Source organism: Oncorhynchus tshawytscha, linkage group LG13, assembly GCF_018296145.1.
Source record: "Oncorhynchus tshawytscha isolate Ot180627B linkage group LG13, Otsh_v2.0, whole genome shotgun sequence".
Taxonomy (NCBI): domain Eukaryota; kingdom Metazoa; phylum Chordata; class Actinopteri; order Salmoniformes; family Salmonidae; genus Oncorhynchus; species Oncorhynchus tshawytscha.
The window spans coordinates 44,798,365-44,825,824 of NC_056441.1; the positions used below are offsets into that span (position 1 = coordinate 44,798,365).

The 27,460-nt window shown below is 40.9% G+C and overlaps 1 protein-coding gene across 1 annotated transcript in view; it reads right to left on the bottom strand.

The window, feature by feature from the left end:
* Positions 1-6,767: 6,767 nt before the first annotated feature.
* The window catches only part of LOC112265929 (ATP-binding cassette sub-family G member 1-like), a 36,266-nt gene continuing 15,573 nt past the window's right edge, over positions 6,768-27,460 (bottom strand). The window contains exons 3-15 of the mRNA XM_024443452.2: positions 25,212-25,329; positions 24,602-24,734; positions 22,685-22,735; positions 21,884-22,029; positions 13,782-13,905; positions 13,247-13,361; positions 12,807-12,952; positions 12,517-12,618; positions 11,920-12,088; positions 11,639-11,739; positions 10,726-10,884; positions 10,012-10,130; positions 6,768-8,086 (exon numbers count right to left, since the gene is read on the bottom strand). Coding sequence (XP_024299220.1) covers positions 7,858-8,086; positions 10,012-10,130; positions 10,726-10,884; positions 11,639-11,739; positions 11,920-12,088; positions 12,517-12,618; positions 12,807-12,952; positions 13,247-13,361; positions 13,782-13,905; positions 21,884-22,029; positions 22,685-22,735; positions 24,602-24,734; positions 25,212-25,329 — 1,712 coding nt within the window. The 3' untranslated portion in view covers positions 6,768-7,857. The remainder of the gene's footprint in view (positions 8,087-10,011; positions 10,131-10,725; positions 10,885-11,638; positions 11,740-11,919; positions 12,089-12,516; positions 12,619-12,806; positions 12,953-13,246; positions 13,362-13,781; positions 13,906-21,883; positions 22,030-22,684; positions 22,736-24,601; positions 24,735-25,211; positions 25,330-27,460) is intronic.

Consider the following 27,460-nt stretch of genomic DNA (forward strand, 5'->3'; position numbering starts at 1 on the left):
CTGTACCTCATTACTCGTAGTGGGCAACTCCTCCACTACCTGGGAGCCTAGCTCTACATGAACCCCAGCACTCGTAGTGGGCATCTCCTCCACTCCCTGGGAGCCTAGCTCCACATGAACCCCCTCCTTTACCCCAGCACTCATACTGGGCACCTGCTCACCAGTCTGAGGAACTGGCTCTTCAGATACATCCTTACCTTCTACAACAATACTTTTCTGTAGCATAACATTTCCTTCTAATACAAGTTGCAACCCCGTGCCCTCAACACGGATAACTTGTTCCTCAGCAACAGGTGCTTGTGGCTGCTCTACCGCTGTCAGCTCACCTCTCCCTACATCAGTGGGCCCAGGCGTTACGATGACCACCTGTGCCCCTCCCTCTGCCTTCTCCCTTTTCGGGCAAGCATGTCGCTTATGACCAACATCCCCACACTCAAAACACCGTTGACTACCCGTACTAGCATAAGCCATATACAATCTATTGTCATACTTGATTTTAAACGATAACTCTAAAGTCTGCTCCGGTGAGTCCAAAAACATAAACACCTGTCGCCGAAATGACATTACCTGTTTCAACGCCGGGTGTTTGCAACCCAACGGGACAACCTTAATTGAACTGGCGAACTTCCCAAAGCGCAATAACTCGCGCTCCAATAGCTCATTAGGAATAAACGGTGGTACATTTGAAATCGTTACCCTTGTTGACGGAGAAAAAAAGCGGCGTAACTTGAATAAACATTCCTTTAAGAAGTACACCATGCTCAACCATCCGATCAACTAGACACTCTTCTTTAAGAAATACCACCACAGCTTTATTCATCCGGGATGCATACGCAATATTCTCATAGCCTACCTTCTCTCCTACGGCGACCAGAAACTCCTCCACCGTGACAGCAGCTTCAGTAACACACCTAAAGCCATGCCGAAGTGACAGGGACGGCATCCCCATTCGGGCTGCCATCCCCGCCAAAATCAGGGTAATTTCGATACGAAAACAAAATACTTAATTCTACCACAACAAAAATAATAACGTTAATCATGCATCAACAAAAAAAATAGCAAACCGAAAGAAAGTTGTGAATATCTAACTCTCCACAAAAAAAACTTAAATTCACACAGGACACCAGATAGGACAGGAAAAATACTCCAGATATAACAGACTGACCCTAGCCCCCCGACACATAAACTACTGCAGCATAAATATTGGAGGCTGAGACAGGAGGGGTCAGGAGACACTGTGGCCCCATCCGATGACACCCCCAGTCTGCAACTGGATCCTGGACTTCCTGACGGACCGCCCCCAGGTTGTAAGGGTAGGAAACAATACGTATGCTATGCTGATCCTCAACACTGGGGCCCCTCAGGGGTGTGTGCTTAGTCCCCTCCTGTACTCCCCATTCACCCATGACTGCGTGGCCAAACACATCTCCAACACCATCATTAAGTTCTCTTACGACACAACAATGTGATCAACAGCATGATCACCAACAACGATGAGACTGACCTCACTATAGGCTGAGGCCTGGCAGTGTGGTGCCAGGACAACAACCTCTCTCAATGTGAGCAAGACAAAGGAGCTGATCGTGGACTACAGGAAAAGGCGGGCTGAACAGGCCCGCCATTAACATCGATGGGGCTGTAGTGGAGTGGTTCGGGAGTTCCAAGTTCCTTGGTGTCCACATCACCAACTAACTATCATGGTCCAAACAGTCCAAGACAGTCATGAAGAGGGCACGATAACACCTGAGGAGACTGAAAAGATTTGGCATGGGTCCTCAAATCCTCAAAAAGTTCTACAGCTGCACCATCGAGAGCATCCTAACCGGTTGCATCACCACCTGGTATGTATTGTCAATCTTGGTTTCATCAGAGCAGAGAATCTTGTTTCTTATGGTCTGAGAGTCTTTAGGTGCCTTTTGGCAAACTCCAAGCGGTCTGTCATTGTGCCTTTTACTGAGGACTGGTTTCCTTCCTTCTCCCATCTCCACAGAGGAACTCTGTAGCTCTGTCAGAGTGTCCATCGGGTTCTTGGTCACCTCCCTGACCAAGGCCCTCTCCCCCGATTGCTCAGTTCTGACGGGCGGCCAGCTCTAGGAAGAGTCTTGGGGGTTCCAAACTTCTTCCATTTAAGAATGATGGAGGCCACTGTGTTCTTGGGGACCTTCAATGCTGCAGAAATCTTTTGGTACCTTTCCCCGGATCTGTGCCTCGACACAATTCTCTCTCGGAGCTCAACGGACAATTCCTTTGACCTCGTGGCTTGGTTTTGGCTCTGACATGCATTGTCAACTTTGGGAGCTTATGGGAACAGGTGTGTGCTTTTCCAAATCATGTCCAATCAATTTAATTTACCCCAGGTGGAAGAAAAAAAGGGTATATAACAAAGTATTGAGAAACTTTTGATATTGACCAAATACTTGTTTTCCACCATAATTTGCAAATAAATTCTACAATGTGATTTTCTGGATTTTTTTTTCTCATTTTGTCTGTCCTAGTTGAAGTGTACCTATGATGAAAATTACAGGCTTCTCATCTTTTTAAGTGGGAGAACTTGCACAATTGGTGGCTGACTAAATACTTTTTTTGCCCCACTGTATCTAATTATGTGTGCATTTATTTATTTACAATTATGGCAGGTTCTGTCCTCCATATATCTTGGACCCCAAGAGAGATTTTAATCTCACTCTTGGATATAGTAACTTGAAATGAAATGTACTCTACACTTCATATACTGACTAGGAGGGTTCCATGTAATAAAGTGCTGCATGTATGGTTGACAGTTTCTACATTGACAAAAATAACGAGTAATTAATACCACATGCTAAGGAGCTCTGATAAGGGTGCATGGACACACATAGCCCAACTGTACTTCACCTGGAAGAGCAACTATAACAGCAATCAAGAGCATACAGAAATCATAGTTTACATGCCTTTTGGTTCACATGATATCCTACACGGACCCCAAACCGGCAACGTTGGTTGTGATAGCATTGCAAAATAATTTAACCAGTATATGTTAATAAGTCATTTAAACCACACTGCTCGAAAGCATCTGCGTTGCTGAGCAGATGCTTGATGCTTTGGTTTAAATTGCAAACTCCACGAAGCCAAACTACATAGAAAAATGGTTGCGTTTGGTGGCCAGTTTGGGGTCCGTATTGTGGGCAAACTGATTAGTTTGATAATTATGCCATCTGGTGATATGTTGTGGTACATGCATGGGTGTCCTACACATCACTGAGCGATCCTTGAGTTTGATGATTGCACAAAGTGGGACAGAGCCTATCCTAATTTGATCACTCTGTTGTCGCAAAGAATATTCCTGTGCTGCAGAAAATTCAAATGAGCCTCATTGATTTACATAAATTCACTGAAAACCCAAAGTTCTCCTTCTCTCTCTCTCGCTCAAACGCTAAAGCACCAGACAGAAAACATTTCCTTCTACTGTAGGTCCTACTGTTAAAAAATATATCTGAAATGCAGCCATACACATTTGTTTTCTATTCCCTTCCATAATAGACTTTATCATGTGTACCGTTATCTATACCGTGCTACTTTGAAAACATACAATCACCTATCAAAAGATCCCAGACAAAATGTACTCAATCTACAAGCAATCATATGTTGGAAATGACTTTTCTGTTATAGTTCTCTTAGCCTATCCAAATTAAGCCAAAAGAGGAAGTGCCCTGTTTAGACAGTGGTTGGATTATATTTACTGATGAATAACAAGGATCCCATGGGGCATAAAAAACTGAGATATTGTTCAGAAATGTAAAAATACTGTCTTTGGATTGTTTACCCTTTGAATTACTACTAATGAGCGAGGTAGGTAGACATCATCTTCCTGTTGGAGAAACCGCCTGCTCACATCAATGAGAATTTGAAGTTCTGAGAGAAAGATAAGGGCAAGCATGCTTAAAGGGTGCTAAAAAAAAATGTCATGAATTGAAATGTTTGGCATTCAATGAACTTCAAAATAATAAAACCATGAGGATGGTTACTTCATTATCATTATCATTGTTTTAATGTCATCAACATAGAAATGTGTGCCTATCAGGTTGAGTTTGTCCTGGATGTTTTTTGTCTGGCATGTTGATCTGTCATGTTTGTTTTTGAGTGTGTGAAACCTATAACCCACCCCTAGTACCCAATACAATTATGTGGGGATATAAATAGACTAATTAATCAAGACAGGCCATGTGAAAAATATTGCAACTTTATTAATATCATTCATCTACAATGTCAGTACGGTTGCAGTTCACACGTTGCAGAAAATATGAGCTATAAACTGAGTATCTCAACACTTGAAAATAAAACATTATTCAAATACAGCTTTAGTTTGATGCAATAATCGACCTACAAAACATTATGGAGCGGGATGTAGATTATTTTGGTAGATAAAAGGGTCTGCAGTTTACCATGAGGTAATCTACACTGAGTATACAAAACATTAAGGACACCTGCTCTTTCCATGACAGACTGACCAGGTGAAAGCTATGATCCCTTATTGATGTCACTTGTTCAATCCACTTCAATCAATGTAGACGAAGGGGAGGAGACAGGTTAAAGAAGGATTTTTAAGCTTTGATACATTAGAGTCCATGGCTCAACAAATTGAGGCTGTTCTGAGAAAGGGAGGAGGTGCAACTCAATATTAGGTGGGTGTTCTTAATGTTTTGTATAATCAGTGTATTGTGTAGATATAAAGAGGAATCAAAGGAGGAAAACCTAAACAATTGGAAAAACAAACCAATGTACAAAAAATCATTTGGTAATGCCTCACATTCTTGATAGAAAGCTGTTCCAATGAGTTCAGAACTTCAGAGTGGGGTTTGTCTAAACATTAAAGCCTCCTCCCCAGCAAGCCAATTAAACATATTTAATAATACTATCCTATGTACTGAAAACATGTTCATAACACTGCCATTAAAACATAGCTTTGAAATAGTGTACCATGCAACATTTCCTCTGCAGTGTTTTATTAGAGTTTCAACCTCTGTGTGTGAAATATTGCAACACAAAATAAAGTAATGACAAAAACATACCAATCTACAAAAGCATATTATCATGTTTTACAAAAGGTTTTGCATTGATATTTGCAGTATCACATTATGTAGAGTGTGTCATTTGTTTTCAAGTTTTAAAAAATTCATCATACTTTCTAGGCCAACACTTTTCAGAAAATGTACATGATTCTTGATGTGAAGTAATCATGGAATTGAATATAGGCTTGATAATCAATATTGACGTGCAATTGAATCAACATTATTAGTTCCAATGTGCAGCTGGTTCCATATGATTTAATGCATATGGATGGTGTGTTGTAACCATGACTATGTCCAGCGGAGTGTTTGTCTGTCAGGGTTGGGGTCAATTCGAATTGAAGTCTGTCAATTCGGGAAGTTAACTCAAATTCCAATTCAATAATACATTGACCCCAACCCTGTTGTCAGTAGAACTTTACAGATGATGAGAATATAATCTTAGGTTGTCAAAGGCAGTATGAAATTGTCTGATATTTAATTAAAAATATATAAAGTATATTTTTCAGGCCATAAAAGTAAACCACTAAAGAGATTAAGCAGCTTAATTTGTTTCATGCCGTTCTGCTGTCATGTTATGCAACCTGTACATCGTTTTAATGCCTAATTCACAATTTAAAGGGATAGTTCACCCTAACGACATATTGTAATTATGACATGAATGCTAAAAAGTTAGCATTTGGAGACAGTGGTCCAATAAACAAAACCAAAGCATGGATTGCTGTCTTAACTTGTCCATAGACTACTTACAGGGTAAGAAAACCAATGTAATTTTTTTAATTTGGGTGAACTATCCCTTTAATGCATTCCTTTGCTATTCATTCCAATATTTTTGAGGTTTACACATGTGGCCAGTGCATGTTCCTCTCACTATGGTAAACAAATGAAAGCCATGTATATTGACAAGATGCCATGAGGTCATATCATTTCCTTTTCACAGGGAGCAAACCTATCAAAAGAGAATAAGCTCTATTTTCGGCTGGAGCTACGCGGCACAAGTGCCAAACGCACAAATTCAGCATGTAAAAACTGTTGCTTTGGCGTTTTCCTCCCCATGTGCCAGGTTCAGCAGCGCATCAGTCTAATATCAGGTTGCTTGCGCTGTGTAAATATTTTAGGCGTGCCCTTGAAAACAAGTTCAAAAGTGACAATTTCATGCAGCGCATATCGGGAGACACCGGTTAATTCGCCACCAGAGAGGGGAGCCCCTGCTGCACGCTGGTGTCACTGGGCACACAATTAGATTCTCTTCTCTGTGATTGTGTCCTGGTGGAAGTTGGAATGCCAGGTATGGCGGTGGTTAACTGGCTCTCCAGGTTTAAGACCAATGAAAAGCCGGTCTTTGCTGTTGGTAATAGCAAGGATTTTGTGAGCTGAAGCGCAACCTATCCAGCTGTGACCCTTATACTCATGGAAGAAGAGAGGATATGTTTTCTCATTTGGTTTCATTTGATTAAAAATTGTGCTTCCTCTCAATGAAGGCAGTTGTTTTGTCCTGCCCAATGCGTTCGCCAAGTAGCCAAGCCTAGCAATAAAGGGTTTCGCTAGTGAGACCGCTTTGAAATACATCTTAACCAACAAAGCTTAATTAAAAATGAAAGTTTGGGAGCAGAAAAACTGAAAAAACAGTAAGTGGACATCCCCTTATATAATTAATTAATTAATTAATTAATTAATGTATGTATGTATGTATGTATGTATGTATGTATGTATGTATGTATGTATGTATGTATGTATGTATGTATGTATGTATGTATGTATGTATGTATGTATGTATGTATGTATGTATGTATGTAATTTTAGCCAGCTCCCGTTTTGGACGTGCATTAAAAAAAAACTCCACGCAGGCTACTTGTGTCCATATGCCCATCATGAAAGGAGAGATGAGATAATGCTGATGACCCTTTAGAACTTATTTTCCTGTAACAATTGCTTGTTTTCCGTTTCATATGATTACAAACCAAGCCATCCTGTAGTCTACCCTTAAAGGGAAACACCACATTTTTTGCAACTTCATATTCATCATCACCCCAACATCAACATGTGAAAATGGTGAGTTTCTATGTTTTGTTGTAAAAAAAAAGATAGAGGAAGATAAGTGTTTCCAATGACATCATCGGTGTGCATAATGTGATTTTGACCAATTGTGAGTAAACATTGCCTACTAATGGTCTACTAATTGGTTGATGATGTCATTGGAAACACTTGTTTACTACAAAACATTTAAGTAGACATAGCCTACTTAAAACAACTTTTTCTTTTGATTAGAATTTGATTAGAATGATTCACTCTTTTTAGGCCTCATCAATAGTGAATTACATCTTGCTTATTGACAACGTTTGGCATGTCCATGGCTCAGCCATAATGACATTTACAGTAGGCCTAGCTCATATCAGTGTGAATGCTATGTTTAATAATATATTTCCATATTGAAGCAATGCAATTACATAGAGCAATGTGGACTGCCAACATGTTCAATATATTTAGGAAAGATGGGTAGGCCTACATTTAGTTAGTTTGTTTCTATAGGCTATTTAACAAACTAGGCTATAGCGGACTGACATTCAAATTGGCGTTGATGACAATGCAAACATAAAAGACTGTAAAGCAACCACATATTTAGCCATGGAGAATGTTCTGATTGGCCAGTCAAGTGTCAAAATCCAGCCCTTTCGTGCCACCGCCACATAGTGTACCCATCATTTCTGCAGTGTGCATGGTGTGTTTCTGGTCACTGCCTGGAGGTCTCCAGAAGCGGTATTCCAGCATGCAAGCGATCTAGGCCTTCTTCCTCCTACCCCCACTCTCCAGTCTACCTCTCTGCACTGATCTTATAGCGCAGCACAAAGTATGCGAGGAGGCGGAGGCTCACAAAGAACATGCCGAGCACTATGAAGTCAAGGTACAGTTTGGCATCTTCCACGTCAAGCTCTTTCAAGATGGCCTCCGACTTCTGGAAATGGCATGTTTCATCCTTGTTGCAGTGGAGGTCCTCCCGGTCCAGGCCATAGATCGAGAGGATGACACCTTCAAAACCATACCTACAAAATAATAGGAACTGCTTTATGGTGCTGCTAAAGAGGATGAACAGTAGTGGGGTAAGTTGAGACATGTCTTACATTCAGCATCCCTACGTCAATGGAAATACACTGAACAAAAATATAAATGGAACATGTAAAGTGTTGGTACCATGTTTCATGAGCTGAAATAAAAGATCCCAGAAATGTTCCATATGCACAAAAAGCTTATTTCTCTAAAATGTTGTGCACAAATGTATTAAGATAATCCATCAACCTGAATGGTGTGGCATATAAAGAAGCTGATTTAAACAGCATGATTATTACACAGGTGTACTTTGTGCCTGGGAAAAATAAAAGGCCACTCTAAAATGTGCAGTTTTGTCACACAACAATGCCACAAATGTCTCAAGTTTTGAGGGAATGTGCAATTGGCATGCTGACTGCGCGAACATCCATCAGAGCTTTTGCCAGAGAATTTAACATTCATTTCTCTACCATAAGCTGCCTCCAATTTAATTTTAGAGAATTTGACAGTATGTCCAACTGGCCTCACAACAGCAGACCATGTGTATGGCGTTGTGTGGGCCGAGCGGTTTGCTGATGTCAACGTTGTGAACAGAGTGCCCCATGGTGGCAGTGGGGTTGTGGTACTGTATGGGCAGATATAAGCTACGGACAACAAACGCAATGGGAATTTGAATGCACAGAAATACCGTGACGTGATCCTGAGGCCCATTGTGAGGGCCATTTAAAAAAAAAAGGTATCTGTGACCAACAGTCAACTTAAATCCATAGATTAGAACCTAATGAATACATTTTAATTGACTGATTTCCTCATATGAACTGTAACTCAGTAAAATATTTTAAATTGTTGCATTTATATTTTTTGTTCAGTGTGTATATATAATTCTTTCTAAGAAAGATATCTACATATATTTCAGGATGTTGTGTATCCCTGGAAATAATCCAAATTCATGTAAACATAACAGTTTTGAAAACATTGCTTGTCCAAAAAATGTGGTCACTTGGCACAACTTATCCCTGGCATGGGGTAAGTTAAGCATAGGGTGGGCCTCCCAAGTGTCGCAGCCGTCTAAGGCACTGCATCGCATGCAAGCTACCGATTTGGGTTCGATGTGTTGTAGCCATCCGCAACCGGGAGACACGATTGGCCCAGTGCCAGACTCCATGTCATCCAATAAGACCTTGTGTGCCTCTGCTCTTCTATCATAGCCTCCCTTTCGCACAGATGCATGTCCGTTTTTTTTTCTCCCAATGTACCTCTTCAGTGTCATTAAGTCTATTTTTTTCATCCCTTGCTGCTGCTCAAATGGACTTCACTTTTCTCACTTCTTTGGCTGCTCTGTCAAGACCTCAATGGGGACTAGACCCCGGCTTGTTTAACATTTGTGTACACGGCGCATGATACTGTCGGCTCTGTAACAATACAAATGCACTCTTGAATTCATATGCATGACAGAATGCAAAAATAAAAATGCATATTATGTGTTAAACTGACATTTTGACTATTTAGCCCACACAGTTACAAGGATGCACTTTCATGCTAGGTTTAGGACCTCATATTGTAGCTTATATAGACCTCAACTGATTGTATAAAACAATGTACTTTGGTTTAGATACAAGCATCATGAAATCTATAACACAAATTAATTTGACTTTGGGAAAATCCGTTTTTTTGGACATAACTTGCTTATCACTTTTTCCACATGGTTTCTTCTGTCACAGACTTCATGAAATGATTACCACTTCTTTGGTCACATGATTCATTTTGTGTATGGTTTCCTAGAAACAAGGGGTGGCTGAATTAACCCTTTGGCTCAACATACCCCCCTTTCCCCTACTGTTCAAGTGCTGAATACATGCCACTTTCTCAGTATTAGGGGCAGGTCACATGCTCAGGAAAAAGTATCTGAAAAACGATTTACCTGACATATGAAATGTATGACATCCACTGAAGATACCACGGAATTGTGTCGAAACTGACGAAGAAGCCAGAGAAAAGCAGTACGGGTATGGCAGTCACCGGACCTACAAACGTGGCAACCTGAGACATGGACAAGTGCAACATCAGAGGCAGGACGTGACTCACTGTAACCATGTTACATGAAAATACTGCGGTTTATAGTGTCTGCTTAGAATAAAACTGGGTACCACTCTGAGAAACATAGAATTATATTCATATACTACAGGTGGGTACTGTGTAAATACAATGTGGTTGGTGTGATTGTGCCAGGAAATACAGTTAAAAATATATGTATAAATATTTGTTTAATTCTAAAAAGTTGTATTTACAGATACAAGTTATAAATGTAGATGGGGGGGACAGAAGAGAGGAATACAGTAGAGAGAGTGGAAGGTGGAACAGGGGACTGAAACGCTACCTCTAGGGGCATATGTGGTACGGGGCGGCACTACCCTTAGACCAGCCACAAGCACAAAATATATTTTTTAAGAGCAAGTAATATCAATACTCAGTCGTAATTTGCTAATAATGTCAATACTCAGCCGTAATTTGCTAATAATAATATCAATACTCTGCTGGAATGGTCACAATAGAGTTTATTTGCAAATCTCAAGCTGCAAACAATAGGGGTAGCAGTTATTATTGCGTGTTAGTATTGAGTGAATGGAGGATGTACCTGTAGAGAGGTGGAAGCCGCCCCTATTAGCAGGCCCAGAGACTGAGCCACAAGAGAGGTGAGGACTCCCAGGGCCAAGAAAAGGATGAAACGCACAGCGTCAGGCGGCTGGGACGTCATCCAGTAGACGATGCTGCAGTAGGCGACTGGGAACACTATCTGTGAAGCAAAATAAGACAAATACTTGATTGTCCATTTGTGGACACATTTGTCCTGTCAGCTTTTCTTTCATGCACACGCACGTACAGTTCCACACAAGCCTAACCACACATTGACAGATTGTAAGGATAGTGTCAGTGCAGGTTGTCTAGGTGGTTAAGTGCCTTGCTGAAGGGCACAACAGCGGGAGAAGCTGTTGTTATCTAAGATTGTGATACGGCCACCTCACATTCCTCATGTTCAGCCAACAATATCACACCATGGAAAACACATTGAGTATCATTAAAACATCAAACTAAAACACTTTTCTTCATGTGGAGAATAAAGGCCAAGCTATTTGTACTTTGAAATAATCATTTTGAAATTGTTGAAAAAAGCCAAATTAGATGCTATACAATACAAATTCAATACAATAAATGAAAACATGCAGTAAACCTTTGTCACTTTAAATTTAGAGCACAGGGCGATGTCTGGTGACGCATAAAGCCTCCTTATGTAATGTTATTGTGGGATTTGTCCAAATCTGACAGACAGAATTGCTTTGATGCTAAAGCCACTTTGAGCTCCCATAACAGGTTTCTTGAGTTATACAATCAATACCTTTGCTCTTTTCAGTGAATGATAGAATCATAATGTTTTTGTTGTTTTTTTCTCTTGTCTTTTACATTTTGATGAAATACCAACTTAGACCTTTTTTGGGACACAAAACTACTAAAAATGACCCTCCAGAGTTCTATGTGACATTTGTAATTACCTGGAAGGGGAGGTCCGCCATAGTCTTGGCCAGATAGTAAGCCTTCAGACTGTACCAGTAGTTCAAGTGCTCTCTTAGGAAAACTCCCATCTCTAAAGGGACTGCATTAGAGATGGAGGAAACAGCATCATAGTAATCTAATTTAAGTAATCAGAGCCAAGGTAAATCCTAGCACAGTCTACTCCTAACATACTGTATGCAATGGCTTCCGACTTGTAAATTCATGCACTAAATCAATGCACGCAGATGCCTGTCAGTAAAGAAGAGCAGAGAATACTCACAGGTCAGAACAGTAGGCATTAGAGCAGCAAACATGAGGAAGAGCATGGAGAAGAAGAGGAAGCCAGAGTTGCTGAGCACTTTCTTGGCGTCGTTGCCGATGCCCAGGTAGAGCAGGCCAATCAGAATCCCAATTCCAATGTGAGAGCAGATTCTTAGGTGAGTCAGCACCTGTAGGACCAGAACAGGAGAAAAAGAGAACATGTTTTGTTTATATATTTTCCTATCCATTGCGCTTCTGCATCTGCATTGCTTGCGCTTTGGGGTTTTATGCCAGGTATATGTAAAGCACATTGTGACAACTGCTGATGTAAAAATACATTTGGCTTTATAAAATGCATTTGATTGAGAGGAAGGAGGGCAGAGAGGAAGAGGGAAAATGGAATGGCTATGCAAAGTATGGTATGAATAGATCTATTTTTTGTTTGTGTTATGACATTCTCATATCAATTTGTTGAACTTAGTTTTTTCTTCTTATCCTTTTCATTCGCTTTTGAATCATATTAAAATGTTTTGGGTTCATTACATAACATTTGGCTATTTTAAAAAGGAAGCTGTTGCAGTATAAAAACAAAACAGTAGGTGGCAGTGTGTCTTACCGTATCTCTAATAATGCTTTGAAACGTCCTTTTGAACAGGATGCAGAACTGAGTCAGACAACTGGCCGAGAAACTGTGGCAGCCCTCACTGGAAGAGGAGTCCTGAAAGGATTGGAGAGCAACATAGAGAGAGAAAAACAGAGACTGAACAACCTGAAGTGCTAAGACTTCTCAACATAAATTTCCTGAAACATTGAAATGAAATGCTTTGACTCTGAAAATAAAACTTCAGTGAGATTCTTAATTTCAACCCATTGAGAGCTGTAGTAATACACTAATCCCCCCTTTACCTCCTCAGATGATTTGTGCCACAGAAAGGGATTGAGGGGTCCATTGTTCATGTCTGTCTTGTAGACCTGCTCACATTTCCTCTCCTGCACGGCCTTCACCAGACGCGCCGTCTGATCTCCGTACTCCCCAGACGCCACCTCCATCACTGGGATCAAATGGAGAGAGAGGTACGCATGTCACAGAAAGCCCAGTGATTATTGCATGGGAACCATCTGTAAAAGCTATTCTGAGAAAATGTATTTTCAGTTGAACTAATAGAAAGAATAGTTTCTAGAACGCTTTATACCAAAGTATACTAAAATAACTTCCTGGGACAGTTATTCTAAGAAAATAAGGCAGATTCCTGAATACACTGATATGCATGTGCAAATAAGGTTATTATAACAATGATGACAACACACTTTACTTGTTTCTTATTAAACTGGTAAGAGTTTCTCACCAAAGTCTGCAGGGTTGTGGTACGTTGGGCAGTTGAGCCCCAGCTCTCTAAGATAGGGGACCAGGTTAGGTACATTCCCTCTGTAGATACACTGGCCCTGACTAAGGACATACAGCTAGGGAGGGAAACACAGGGGCACGAAGCAATCAGGATACAGTACATTCATTTAGCAGACCATTCATTTAGTTATCAAAATAGTATTGGAATCATTGACATTAGGGGAAAAGGTTAGTCACACTAGGTACTGTATATACCAAGCATACACAGTTTGTTTTTACTTTGTTAAACAACTTAATTAGCCTGTTTATTTGTTGGGGACCATGCATAAGTATTGTGCCATATGTATAGCTAGCTACATATCTAATTTCCAACTGTGATCCTTTGGTATAATTGTGCCTTTCATTGATTCCCATGCATTAGGCTAGCCTGAGTCCCAGATCTGTTTATGTTTTTCATGCCAATGGCGTAGGAGTTGGTAAGACAACTCAAACAGATCTGGGACTCAGGCTAACAGAAGGCCAGGTTGGAGGCTGACCTTGTTGAAGAGCTCAAAGAGCTTGGCGCTGGGCTGGTGGATGGTGCAGATGACGGTGCGTCCACCATGGGCCAGGGCCTTCAGCAGAGACAACACCTGGAAGCAGGAGGAACTGTCCAGGCCACTGCAAAACAGGGTATAGGGGCCAAGGTTAGTATATGGTGGACAATGTCAAAGCAAAGAATAGATTTGCTTTTGTACACCTAAAGTAACATCTTAGATCATCAATACGGAGGAGAAGCAAACTAGTGAAGTGAACTGGTAGAAGGACTCCAGCACATTGCATAAACTTGCACTATATGACAAAGCAACAAACACTAACGTGAGCTACTGAAGTTAACATATTTTTTTCTGCACACATGTTCTGTAACTAATCTAATGTCTTATCACTGGACACTGATATGAATCATATGTCAGTGATTTTGACCAGGTGAGAAGACTCTTTGGATTGAGTGTGTATCACAGTGCAGTTAAGCAGTCAGAGGTGACTGAGAGAGGAAAGGCGATCAGGAGTAAATCCCCTCAACTTGTTGTATCACGCTGCTGCTCTCAAAAACTATGACATCATTCCAGTTTTTGACCAGGGTCAATTCAAATTGAAGTCAGTCAATTCAGGAAGGAATTTTAACATTTTAAAATAAATAGTTTCTCCTTTTTGATTTATTGAGAAGTCATTGAAAATAAAATATTTTCTCAAATATTGAATTGGAATTTCAGTTTACTACTCTACATGAATTGGCTGACAATTCAAATTGACCCAAATCCTGTTTCAGACACATCTCTATCTCTAATAACAGTGGACAATGTACCCTAAAAACAACATTGAGCCTTAAATTACAAGACCAATTGAGAACGTTTATTGTAAGGTTAGCAAATGTGGTAGCTCTCCAGTACTCTGCTGTTTATCGATTGTATTTGTCAGGGACTTTCCATCTGCCCTATCTCAGTCCCATATGTTGTCAGATTGACTTTAGAAGATACCATTTCAGATGCTTGGAATATTTACAGTGCCTATAGAAAATCTACAACTGCCTTGGATTTCTTTTGGATTTCTGTTACAAAGTGGGATTAAAATGGATTCAACCCCCTAGAGTCGATTCAAATCCATCAGTTTAAACTAGAGTTATCAGTTTTGTTTGCATTCGATGTGTCTCAATCTACCGCAATGTGGCACTTGCGGTTAAAGGTGACAGAGCTAGAAGAGCGGTATTTGTTAGACCATGAGACATCCCGAAAATCGGTCTTCTCACAAAATCTTATGTATTATGACGCCTCTGTGGAAAGGTGAGACTCACGAACACGCACATGATGGTTGTTGCTCTAGGACGTTGAAAAAAAATGTATTGGAAGTACAGTGCATTCGGAAAGTATTCAGACCACTTGACCTTTTCCACATTTTGTTACGTTACAGTCTTAATCTAAAATGGATGAAATAAAAAATAGAACACCTTATTTACATAAGTATTCAGACCCTTTGTTATGAGACTTGAAAATGAGCTCAGATGTATCCTGTTTCCATTGATCATCCTTCAGATATTTCTACAACTTGATTCAATTGATTGGACATGATTTGGAAAGGCACACACCTGTCTATATAAGATCCCACAGTTGACAGTGCATATCAGAGCAAAAACCAAGCCATGAGGTTGAAGGAATTGTCCATAGAGTTCTGAGACAGGATTGTGTCGAAGCACAGATCTGGGGAAGGGTACCAAAATAATTCTGCAGCATTGTAGGCCCCCAAAAACACAGTGGCCTCCATCATACCTCAAGGGGTCTTAAAATTCCAAATCAAATAGCGGAAGTGTCCTTGGTATGACCTTCTTAAAACAATTCCATATACAGTGGGGCAAAAAAGTATTTAGTCAGCCACCAATTGTGCAAGTTCTCCCACTTAAAAAGATGAGAGGCCTGTCATTTTCATCATAGGTACACTTCAACTATGACAGACAAAATGAGAAAAAAAAACAGAAAATCACATTGTAGGATTTTTAATGAATTTATTTGCAAATTATGGTGGAAAATAAGTATTTGGTCAATAACAAAAGTTTATCTCAATACTTTGTTTATATACCCTTTGTTGGCAATGACAGAGGTCAAACGTTTTCTGTAAGTCTTCAGGTTTTCACACACTGTTGCTGGTATTTTGGCCAATTCCTCCATGCAGATCTCCTCTAGAGCAATGGTGTTTTGGGGCTGTTGCTGGGCAACACAGACTTTCAACTCCCTCCAAAGATTTTCTATGGGGTTGAGATCTGGAGACTGGCTAAGCCACTCCAGGACCTTGAAATGCTTCTTACGAAGCCACTCCTTCATTGCCTGGGCGGTGTGTTTGGGATCATTGTAATGCTGAAAGACCCAGCCACGTTTCATCTTCAATGCCCTTGCTGATGGAAGGAGGTTTTCACTCAAAATCTCACGAATCATGGCCCCATTCATTCTTTCCTTTACACGGATCAGTCGTCCTGGTCCCTTTGCAGACAAACAGCCCCAAAGCATGATGTTTCCACCCCCATGCTTCACAGGAGGTATGGTGTTCTTTGGATGCAACTCAGCATTCTTTGTCCTCCAAACACGACGAGTTGAGTTTTTACCAAAAAGTTATATTTTGGTTTCATCTGACCATACGACATTCTCCCAATCTTCTTCTGGATCATCCAAATGCTCTCTAGCAAACTTCAGACGGGCCTGGACATGTACTGGCTTAAGCAGGGGGACACGTCTGGCACTGCAGGATTTGAGTCCCTGGCGGCGTAGTGTGTTACTGATGGTAGGCTTTGTTACTTTGATCCAGCTCTCTGCAGGTCATTCACTATGTCCCCCCGTGTGGTTCTGGGATTTTTGCTCACCGTTCTTGTGATCATTTTGACCCCACGGGGTGAGATCTTGCGTGGAGCCCCAGATCGAGGGAGATTATCAGTGGTCTTGTATGTCTTCCATTTCCTAATAATTGCTCCCACAGTTGATTTCTTCAAACCAAGCTGCTTACCTATTGCAGATTTAGTCTTCCCAGCCTGGTGCAGGTCTACAATTTTGTTTCTGGTGTCCTTTGACAGCTCTTTGGTCTTGGCCATAGTGGAGTTTGGAGTGTGACTGTTTGAAGTTGTGGACGGGTGTCTTTTATACTGATAACAAGTTCAAAACAGGTGCGATTAATACAGGTAACGAGTGGAGGACAGAGGAGCCTCTTAAAGAAGTTACAGGTCTGTGAGAGCCAGAAATCTTGCTTGTTTGTAGGTGACCAAATACTTATTTTCCACCATAATTTGCAAATAAATTCATTAAAAATCCTACAATGTGATTTTCTGGATTTTTTTTCTCATTTTGTCTGTCATAGCTGAAGTGTACCTATGATGAAAATTACAGTCCTCTCTCATATTTTTAAGTGGGAGAACTTGCACAATTGGTGGCTGACTAAATACTTGTTTGCCCCACTGTAGCTTAGTAGAACCATTCCCCATCTCCGGGCTTAGACAAGGCTTAGATTGTAATGGGTGAATTGTCTTTTTTTTAATCAACGACCTACACAAAATACTCTGTAATGTCAAAGTGGAAGAGAGATATTCATTTTTTAAGATTTATTAAAAATAAAATGAATATACCTGGATTATTTTCACCCCCCGGAGTCAATACATGAGTCTTCTTGGGTAAGTCTCATAAGAGCTTTACTACACATCTGTATTGTGCAATATTTTCCCATTATTCTTTTCAAAATTCTTAAAGCTTTGTCAAGGTGTTGGGGATCATGGCTAGACAGCAATTTTCAAGTCTTGCCATAGATTTTTAAGCATATTTAAGTAAACAATGTAACTTGGCCACTCAGGAACATTCATCATTTTCCTGGTAAGCAACTCCAGTGTAGATTTTGCTTTGCATTGTAGGTTATTGTCCTGCTGAAAGGTGAAATCCTCTCTCAGTGTCTGGTGTAAAGCAGACTGAAGCAGGTTTTCCTCTAGGATTTTGCCTGTGCTTAGCTCCATCCCGTTTCTTTTCCTCCTGAGAGACTCCCCCAGTCTTTGCCAATGTCAAGCATACCCATACCATGTTGCAGCCACCACCACCATGCTTGAAAATAAAGAGGCAACTACTCAGTGAAGTGTTGTGTTGGCCCCAAACATAAGGCTTTGCATTTAGGCCAAAAAATGTATTCCTTGGAAATAATACTTTAGTGCCTTTTTGCATACATACAAAAAATGCTTCTTCTTTTCATATTGTGGAGTCAGCACTATGTTGTTGATACTTACTGATACTTAACCTTTATTTCACTAGGCAAGTCAGTTAAGAACACATTCTTATTTACAATTATGGCCTAGGAACAGTGGGTTAAGTGCCTTGTTCAGGGGCAGAACAACATAGTTTTACCTTGTCAGCTTGGGGATTCGAGCTAGCTACCTCTCGGTTACTGGCCCAACACTCTAACCACTAGGCTACCTGCCGATCCATCCTCAGTTTTCTCTTATCACAGCCAATGAACTCTGTAGCTGTTTTAAAATCACCAATGGCCTCATGGTGACATCCCTAAGCAGTTTCATTCCTGTCCTGCAGCTCAGTTCAGAAGGATAACTGCATCAATGATGTGTCTGGGTGGTTTAACACCAACCACAACATAATTATTAACCTTTTACGACTAGGGGGCAGTATTTTAATTTTTGGATAAAAAACGTTCCCGTTTTAAACAAGATATTTTGTCACGAAAAGATGCTCGACTATGCATATAATTGACAGCTTTGGATAGAAAACACTCTGACGTTTCCAAAACTGCAAAGATATTGTCTGTGAGTGCAACAGAACTGATGTTACAGGCGAAACCCAGATAAAAATCCAATCAGGAAGTGCCGCATTTTTTGAAACCGCCTCATGCCAATGACTCCTTATATGGCTGTGAATGAGCTACGAATGAGCTTACGTTTTCTACGTATTCCCCAAGGTGTCTACAGCATTGTGACGTCTTTTTACGCATTTATGTTGAAGAATAGCCGTAAGGGACCACATTTAGCAAGTGGTCACATGATGTCTCCCGCAGAAAATCTTGCGTAAAATACTGAGGTAGCCATTTTTCCAATCGCTTCTTATGAGAAACCAATTGTCTCGACGGATATGTTATCCAATAGATATGTTAAAAACACCTTGAGGATTGATTCTAAACAACGTTTGCCATGTTTCTGTCGATATTATGGAGCTAATTTGGAAAAATGTTTGGTGTTCTAGTGACAGCATTTTCCGGTCAATTTCTCAGCCAAGTGTGATGAACAAACGGGAGCTATTTCGCCTACAAAAATAATCTTTTTGGAAAAAAGGAACATTTGCTATCTAACTGGGAGTCTCCTGAGTGAAAACATCCGAAGTTCTTCAAAGGTAAATGATTTAATTTGATTGCCTTTCTTATTTTCGTGAAAATGTTGCCTGCTGCCAGCAGAGCCTAGCATAGATTATGCCATGATAAACTTACACAAATGCTTGTCTAGTGTTAGCTGTAAAGCATATTTTGAACATTTGAGATGACAGTGTGATTAACAAAAGGCTAAGCTGTGTCTCAATATATATCATTTGTGATTTTCATGAATAGGAACATTTTCTAGGGGTATTTACGTCCGCTGCGTTATGCTAATTCCTTTGAGGCTATGATTATGCTCCCGGATCCGGGTTTGAGAGTCACAAGAAGTTTTAACTTGACCATGCTTAAAGATACAGTATATTCAATGTCTGATTTGTTATTGTTACCCATCTCCCAATCACTGCCCTTCTTTATGAGGCTTTCGAAAAGCTCCCTGGTCTTTGTAGATGAATCTGTGCTTGAAATGCAATACTTGAAATGCAGCTTCTCCTTTACCCAAATCCAGATGGCAGATGTTCTGAAAGAGCTGCAAAACCTGGACCCGTACAAATCAGCTGGGCTTAACAATCTGGACCCTCTATTTCTGAAACTATCCGCCGCTATTGTCGCAACCCCTATTACCAGCCTGTTCAAACTCTCTTTCATATCGTCTGAGATCCCCCAAGGACTGGAAAGCTGCCTCTTCAAAGGGGGAGACACCCTGGACCCAAACTGTTACAGACCTATATCCATCCTGCCCTGCCTATCTAAGGTCTTCGAAAGCCAAGTCAACAAACAGGTCACTGACCATCTCGAATCCCACCGCAATCTGGTTTCCGAGCCGGTCACGGGTGCACCTCAGCCCGCTCAAGGTACTAAACGATATCATAACCGCCATCAATAAAAGACAGTACTGTGCAGCCGTCTTCATCGACCTGGCCAAGGCTTTCGACTCTGTCAATCACCATATTCTTATCGGCAGACTCAGTAGCCTCGGTTTTGCTAATGACTGCCTTGCCTGGTTCCAACTACTTTGCAGACAGAGTTCAGTGTGTCAAATCGGAGGGCATGTTGTCCGGTCCTCTGGCAGTCTCTATGGGGGTGCCACAGGGTTCAAGTCTCGGGCCGACTCTTTTCTCTGTATATATCAATGATGTTGCTCTTGCTGCGGGCGATTCCCTGATGCACCTCTATGCAGACGACACCATTCTGTATACTTCTGGCCCTTCCTTGGACACTGTGTTATCTAACCTCCAAACGAGCTTCAACGCCATACAACACTCCTTCCGTGGCCTCCAACTGCTCTTAAACGCTAGTAAAACCAAATGCATGCTTTTCAACTGTTCGCTGCCTGCACCCGCACGCCCGACTAGCATCACCACCCTGGATGGTTCCGACCTAGAATATGTGGACATCTAAATGTACCTAGGTGTCTGGCTAGACTGTAAACTCTCCTTCCAGACTCATATCAAACATCTCCAATCCAAAATCAAATCTAGAATCGGCTTTCTATTTCGCAACAAAGCCTCCTTCACTCACACCGCCAAACTTACCCTAGTAAAACTGACTATCCTACCGATCCTCGACTTCGGCGATGTCATCTACAAAATGGCTTCCAATACTCTACTCAGAAAACTGGATGCAGTTTATCACAGTGCCATCCGCTTTGTTACCGCACCTTATACCACCCACCACTGCGACCTGTATGCTCTAGTCGGCTGGCCCTCGCTAGATATTCGTCGCCAGACCCACTGGCTCCAGGTCATCTACAAGTCCATGCTAGCTAAAGCTCCGCCTTATCTCAGTTCACTGGTCACGATGGCAACACCCACCCGTAGCACGCGCTCCAGGAGGTGTATCTCACTGATCATCCCTAAAGCCAACACCTCATTTGGCCGCCTTTCCTTCCAGTTCTCTGCTGCCTGTGACTGGAACGAATTGCAAAAATCGTTGAAGTTGGAGACTTTTATCTCCCTCACCAACTTTAAACATCTGCTATCTGAGCAGCTAACCGATCGCTGCAGCTGTACATAGTCCATCGGTAAATAGCCCACCCAATTTACCTACCTCATCCCCATACTGTTTTTATTTATTTACATTTCTGCTCTTTTGCACACCAGTATCTCTACCTGCACATGACCATCTGATCATTTATCACTCGTGTTAATCTGCTAAAAAATGTATTATTCGCCTACCTCCTCATGCCTTTTGCACACAATGTATATAGACTCCTTTTTTCCCCTTTTTTTTCTACTGTGTTATTGACTTGTTTATTGTTTACTCCATGTGTAACTCTGTTATGCTGTCTGTTCACACTGCTATGCTTTATCTTGGCCAGGTCGCAGTTGTAAATGAGAACTTGTTCTCAACTAGCCTACCTGGTTAAATGAAGGTGAAATAAAAATTAAAAATAAAAATAAAACTTGACTGAGGGACCTCAAATCAAATCAAATTTTATTGGTCACATACACATGGTTAGCAGATGTTAATGCGAGTGTAGTGAAACGTTTGTGCTTCTAGTTCCGACCATGCAGTAATATCTAACAAGTAATCTAACAATTTCACAACAACTACCTTATACACACAAGTGTAAAGGAATGAATAAGAACATGAGAACGCGAAGCGAGGCGGCCATCTCTGTTGGTGCCGGACCTTACAGATGTTGTTTGTATGAGGGACAGACGAAGGGGTAGTCAGAATAATTTTTTACTTAACTAATTTAGGCAATTTTTTTTGCCACGGACACACATGCATGTGTTCTATACGATGTGCAATGGGAGCTTCTGACCTGGTGGGTTCGTCAAAAAACATGACGGGAGGGTTGTTGACAAGCTCCAGGGCGATAGCCAGCCTTTTCCTCTGCCCCCCTGATAGATGTGACGTTCGGGTTTTCGCACACTCAAGCAGGCCCAGGGCCGTCAGGATCTCCCTCACCTAAAAACAACACAGGAGGATTACAAACACCTATAACCACATCCCTCCCTCTTGGCAATGTGACATATGTCTACATTAATCACAGATCTACGGTCAATCTACGGTTCTTATTCATTCCTTTACACTTGTGTGTATAAGGTAGTTGTTGTGAAATTGTTAGATTACTTGTTAAAGTTAGCGCAATGACTGGAAGTCTATGGGTAACTACTAGCAAGCTAGCAGATAGCACGATGACTAACAATCTATGGGTAACGCTAGTTAGCATTGGCTAGTGAAACTACCTCTAACTTCTTTCATACTGGACACAGAGACATACAAATAGTATCCACTAGGTCATCTACCTCTGGGGAAGTAGATAAAGAGCTTCATTGGCAAAATCCCAAATTATCCTTTTAAACATAATGGGGAGGAAATCATATCTGACCCTGCATCAGTGGTTAGTAGCAACATCTACACACATACACCTTCCCAGGCACAATCATCATATCACTTTACATCCATTCCAGCCTGTTTAAAGCCAGTACTGACTGCACTAGTGGCAAAACTCCAGTGCTGAAATAGTAACTTGTCCTCATTTCCAGTTCGAGGGTCAGGGAACATGTACGAGATTAAGGTGAGGGAAGATTCTGAAGCCATTCCCATGCAACTCTCTCACCATGTCTCTCTTGCCCTCATCCTTTTCCTGGAGCTTCAGATTAGCAGACACCTAGCAGAGAGAGAGAGTAAGATTTAGTTCACACTACGGCTGCGTCCCAAAGAAGAGAAACGATGCCTACATGCATAGAATCTTTCATGTCTCAGAAGCAACCATGTAGAGAGAAGATGTATCTTATCAATGTGAAGAAAGACACAGTTTAGAAGGGCACCATGTCACATATTATGTGCATTATGCATTATGTGCATTATATGCATTATGTAGAACAGACAGCATGTGGAATAATGAATTCTGACTGCTTTAATACATTGTATTTGCAGCTTTATAAACATTTCACCAGTTTAACTCCACTCCAGACTGCCCTTGACCAGCACAAAAACACCATGTGGCGTACTGCACTAGCTTCGAATAGTCCCTGCGATATGCAACTTTTCAGGGAAGTCAGGAACCAATACACACAGTCAGTTAGGAAAGCAAAGGCTAGCTTATTCAAACAGAAATTTGCATCCTGCAGCACTAATTCCAAAATGTTTTGGGACACTGTAAAGTCCATGAGACTAGGAAACACTGTCACCACTGATAAATCCACGATAATTTAGAATTTCAATAAGCATTTCTCTACGGCTGGCCATGCTTTCCGCCTGGCTACACCAACCCCGGCCAACAGTTCTGCACCCCCCACAGCAGAGATCTGCATGGAGGAATGGGCCAAAATACCAGCAACAGTGTGTGAAAACCTTGTGAAGACTTACAGAAAACATTTGACCTCTGTCATTGCCAACAAAGGGTATATAACAAAGTATTGAGAAACTTTTGTTATTGACCAAATACTTATTTTCCACCATACTTTGCAAATAAATTCATAAAAAATCCTACAATGTGATTTTCTGGATTTATTTTTCTCATTTTGTCTGTCATAGTTGAAGTGTACCTATGATGAAAATTACAGGCCTCTCTCATCTTTTTAAGTGGGAGAACTTGCACAATTGGTGGCTGATGAAATACTTTTTTGTCCCACTGTACTACTCCCCACTGTGACCTGTATACTCTCGTTGGCTGGTCCTCACTACATATTCGTCGCCAAACCCACTGGCTCCAGGTCATCTATAAGTCTTTGCTAGGTAAAGCTCCGGCTTATCTCAGCTCACTGGTCACCATAGCAACACCCACCCGCAGCCTGCACTCCAGCAGGTATATTTCATTGGTCATCCCCAAAGCCAACACTTCCTTTGGCGACCTTTCCTTCCAGTTCACTGCTGCCAATGACTGGAACGAATTGCAAAAATCACTGAAGTTGGAGACTTATACATCTCCCTCACTCACTTTAAGCGTCAGCTGTCAGAGCAGCTTACCGATCGCTGCAGTTGTACACAGCCCATCTGTAAATAGCCCATCCAACCAACTACCTACCTCATCCCCATATGTTTTTCTGCTCTTTTGCACACCAGTATTTCTACTTACACATCCTCATCTGCACATATATCACTCCAGTGTAAATTGCTAAATTGTAATTACTTCACCACTATTGGCCTATCGATTGCCTTACCTCCTTACTTCATTTACACACACTGTACACATATTTTTCCATTGTGTTATTGACTGTACGATTGTTTATCCCATATGTAACTCTGTGTTGTTGTTTTTGTCGCACTGCTTTGCTTTATCTTGGCCAGGTCGCAGTTGTAAATGAGAACTTGTTCTCAACTGGCCTACCTGGTTAAATAAAAGTGAAATACATTTTTTTAAATTAACCTCTTGTTTACTTCCAGAAGCATTCATTTCCATTGTGTATGCACTGCAATGTGTTTAATCTATTGACCTGCACTCTGGCCAGGTCTCCTTTGTAAAAGAGGTCTTCTGGCCTCAATGGGACTTCCTGGATAAATAAAGGTTAAATATATAATTGTTTTAAATTACCATCATGGCTTCCTGTACTGTGAGGTGAGGCAGAAGCATGTCGTCCTGCATGATGTAGCACGAGACCTTCCTGAAAGAGCGTAGGTCACGAGGCTGCCCATTGATCAAGATCTCCCCCTTCATCCCGGTCTCTCTACAGAGGGCAAAGCCATACCTGGGTTACGCATTTGATCCATATGATAAATAAATTATATTTCTGGGTTTAAAAGAGAAATGAACAATTGAAACAATAGGGAACAGCTAATACATTCATGTAAACATGAACAACACATATTTCCAGTTTAAAGTTTAAGTTTAAAACAGTTTAAAACATGAAAACATACACATACAATACAAATGGAATATATACAAAAATGCATACAGTAATCATTCTCAAAAATGTATTTCATGACTTGGGTCATTGTTAAATGATTTCGAATTAACTTGGCGCTTGGCGTCACCCTGCGAGAGTCACAGCAAGGTAACAGCAAGCTGCAGCAAGGCTTTTTGTAATGACAACATTTTAATGCCCAAAACTGTGGGTGTGGTGTGATACTTGTTAGTAGAAGTTAATCGTCTATCAGTGTCCTTGTACACCTCTTGGTTGTTAAGTGTCGGGCCTGTGGCTCACCTGTAGCCGGCCAGAATGTTCATCAGCGTAGATTTCCCAGCTCCTGAGGGACCCATGATGGCCACCAGGCAGCCGCTGGTGAATTTTCCAGAGATCCCTTTCAGCAGAGTCTTGTAACCTAAGAGCCGGGTACAAAAGAAAGCAGAACCATATAAAACCCTCCATCAGCCTCACAATGGCACTTCAGGCTTTAAGCTTCACACAGTATCTGCTTAAACCTGCTTAAATGTCCAAACCATGCATTCTCTCCTCCTCGGATAAAACCCTCTTTGTGTTTCGGGTTAAAAGGGGGTATTTGGATTTTATTGTATTTCTGAGTGAATGCACCCATCTGGTTGGGTATCTATTACATTTTAAATCTCCTCATGCTCACCTTTCAGACCCCAGAACAAGCTGGTTTTAGCCGGGTTCCCACCCAAACATGCCCATGGAGTGATTCAAATCAACACACACTGTTTTTTGGGGCGCTTATTGAGAAGCACTTTGAGCTGCATTCATAAAATATGCTTTATAAATAAAGTTATTGTTATACATTTTAGAATTAATTCACATTTTAAAATGAGCCGCTTATCTATTCTGTTTGAACAGCACATTCGTGTAAACAGTGAACACACTGCTGTTCTAGCCCAGAACTGGCACACCCAATTCATGACCTTGATGATTTGGATCCGGTGTGTTAGAGCTGGGCTAGAACAGAAATGTGCAACCCAGGGTCCAAGGTCTCAGTACTAGAGTGTCTCACTCTTAATCTATCGTATGTGATAACACTGTAAATAAAATGGAAATTGAATAATTGCCTAGCCATAAGCATGCCGAAAGCCAGTGGAATGGCCTATAGTAACCTGCTATTTATCTAATGGACACAACCATCTGAACGCTAATCCAGTTGATTGCAGTGGCTGCCAGTTTATTTGGATTTTCTGGTATAATCCTTCAGAGCGATACACAAATACCTCCAACCTTTTCTGTCCTCTGTTAATGGAATGTAGTTCCCTGCTAGGAGAGAGGATGCACTTTAGTAACCTGTCCCTTGTGAGGACACAGTGTGTAAGCCATGCACAGACAGTGGTTGCACAGACAGTAATTGACTGGTTCAGGAAGGGCATGTTCATAACTTGTTCATTTCACGGCTTAATTCCAATACGGGTATGTTTTTTTTTTTTTTTTTTTTGGGGGTGAAACATTGAGTGATGATATAAATGTACTAGAATGTGGATTGGGAAAAAGAATAAAAAACAATTTGCTGAACAAAAAACAAATCTTTGTGCTTGCAGTATGTTATATAGTCTAAGTTGGTGTTGAATACCACTATAAATGGTAACTACATCCTTCAACAGACAAGTGAAAAGTTATGCAAACCTTGTGACACTATACGATATCATTTGTCTGAGACTAAAGCTAATGCCTAGTCTTTAGCTCAGGAGGCTAACATTGAATGAGACGTGGCAATTGTCAGCATGTTACAGCAAGAAAACTGAACAAACGTGAGAAACAAATTCAAGTTCCATCAATTTATCCTAGTCTGAAAGGGAGAAAAACTGAGGTAAACAAATCAATTCCATTCAATTATTTGAGTCCAAAGCATGACAACATGGAACGTCATAGTTGTTCGGTGTCCATATGTGCATGGTATTGGACAAAAATGGTCAAAAATGTGTATGTAAGCCCCTCAGAATCAAACAAACCTGGTAAAAATAAGGCAGGTAACCAAATTGGGCAAAGACTTGTGTTACACCCAATCAGCACAGTAAACAATAGGATTAATCACAGTTGATTGGATTAGGTGCATTCACTGAAAGACCAATGTACTTGCCCTTTGGCAAAATAATGACAATGTAGGCTACACAGAAAAGTTGAAATCACACACTCTGCATAAAATCTGAGCTTTGGAGTCAATGGATTTTAGGGTGGGAATGAGTTGGCAGCTAAATAAGTGGATCCTAATACATAATCTTCTTATGTTAAGTAAATGATCATATAAATGCAATAAAGTTGCATTAAGTGCTTTCCAACTGACCTGTATGGTCCAAAAATATATTTCAGATGTGTGTAGGGGAAATTAAAGATGGTCTAAAAAGAGGTGAAACAGTTGCTATTTAATGCATGTCCATCTGTATCAGTGAGCAGCTGCAAGAAGAGAGGGGAGATAGTGAGGGAGCAAGAGAGGTGAGCGGTGAAGTGGCTTAAAAGAGAAACAATGTGGTGGGCATAATGACACCTGCTGTGGCTGTACTACCAGTATTTGTGTT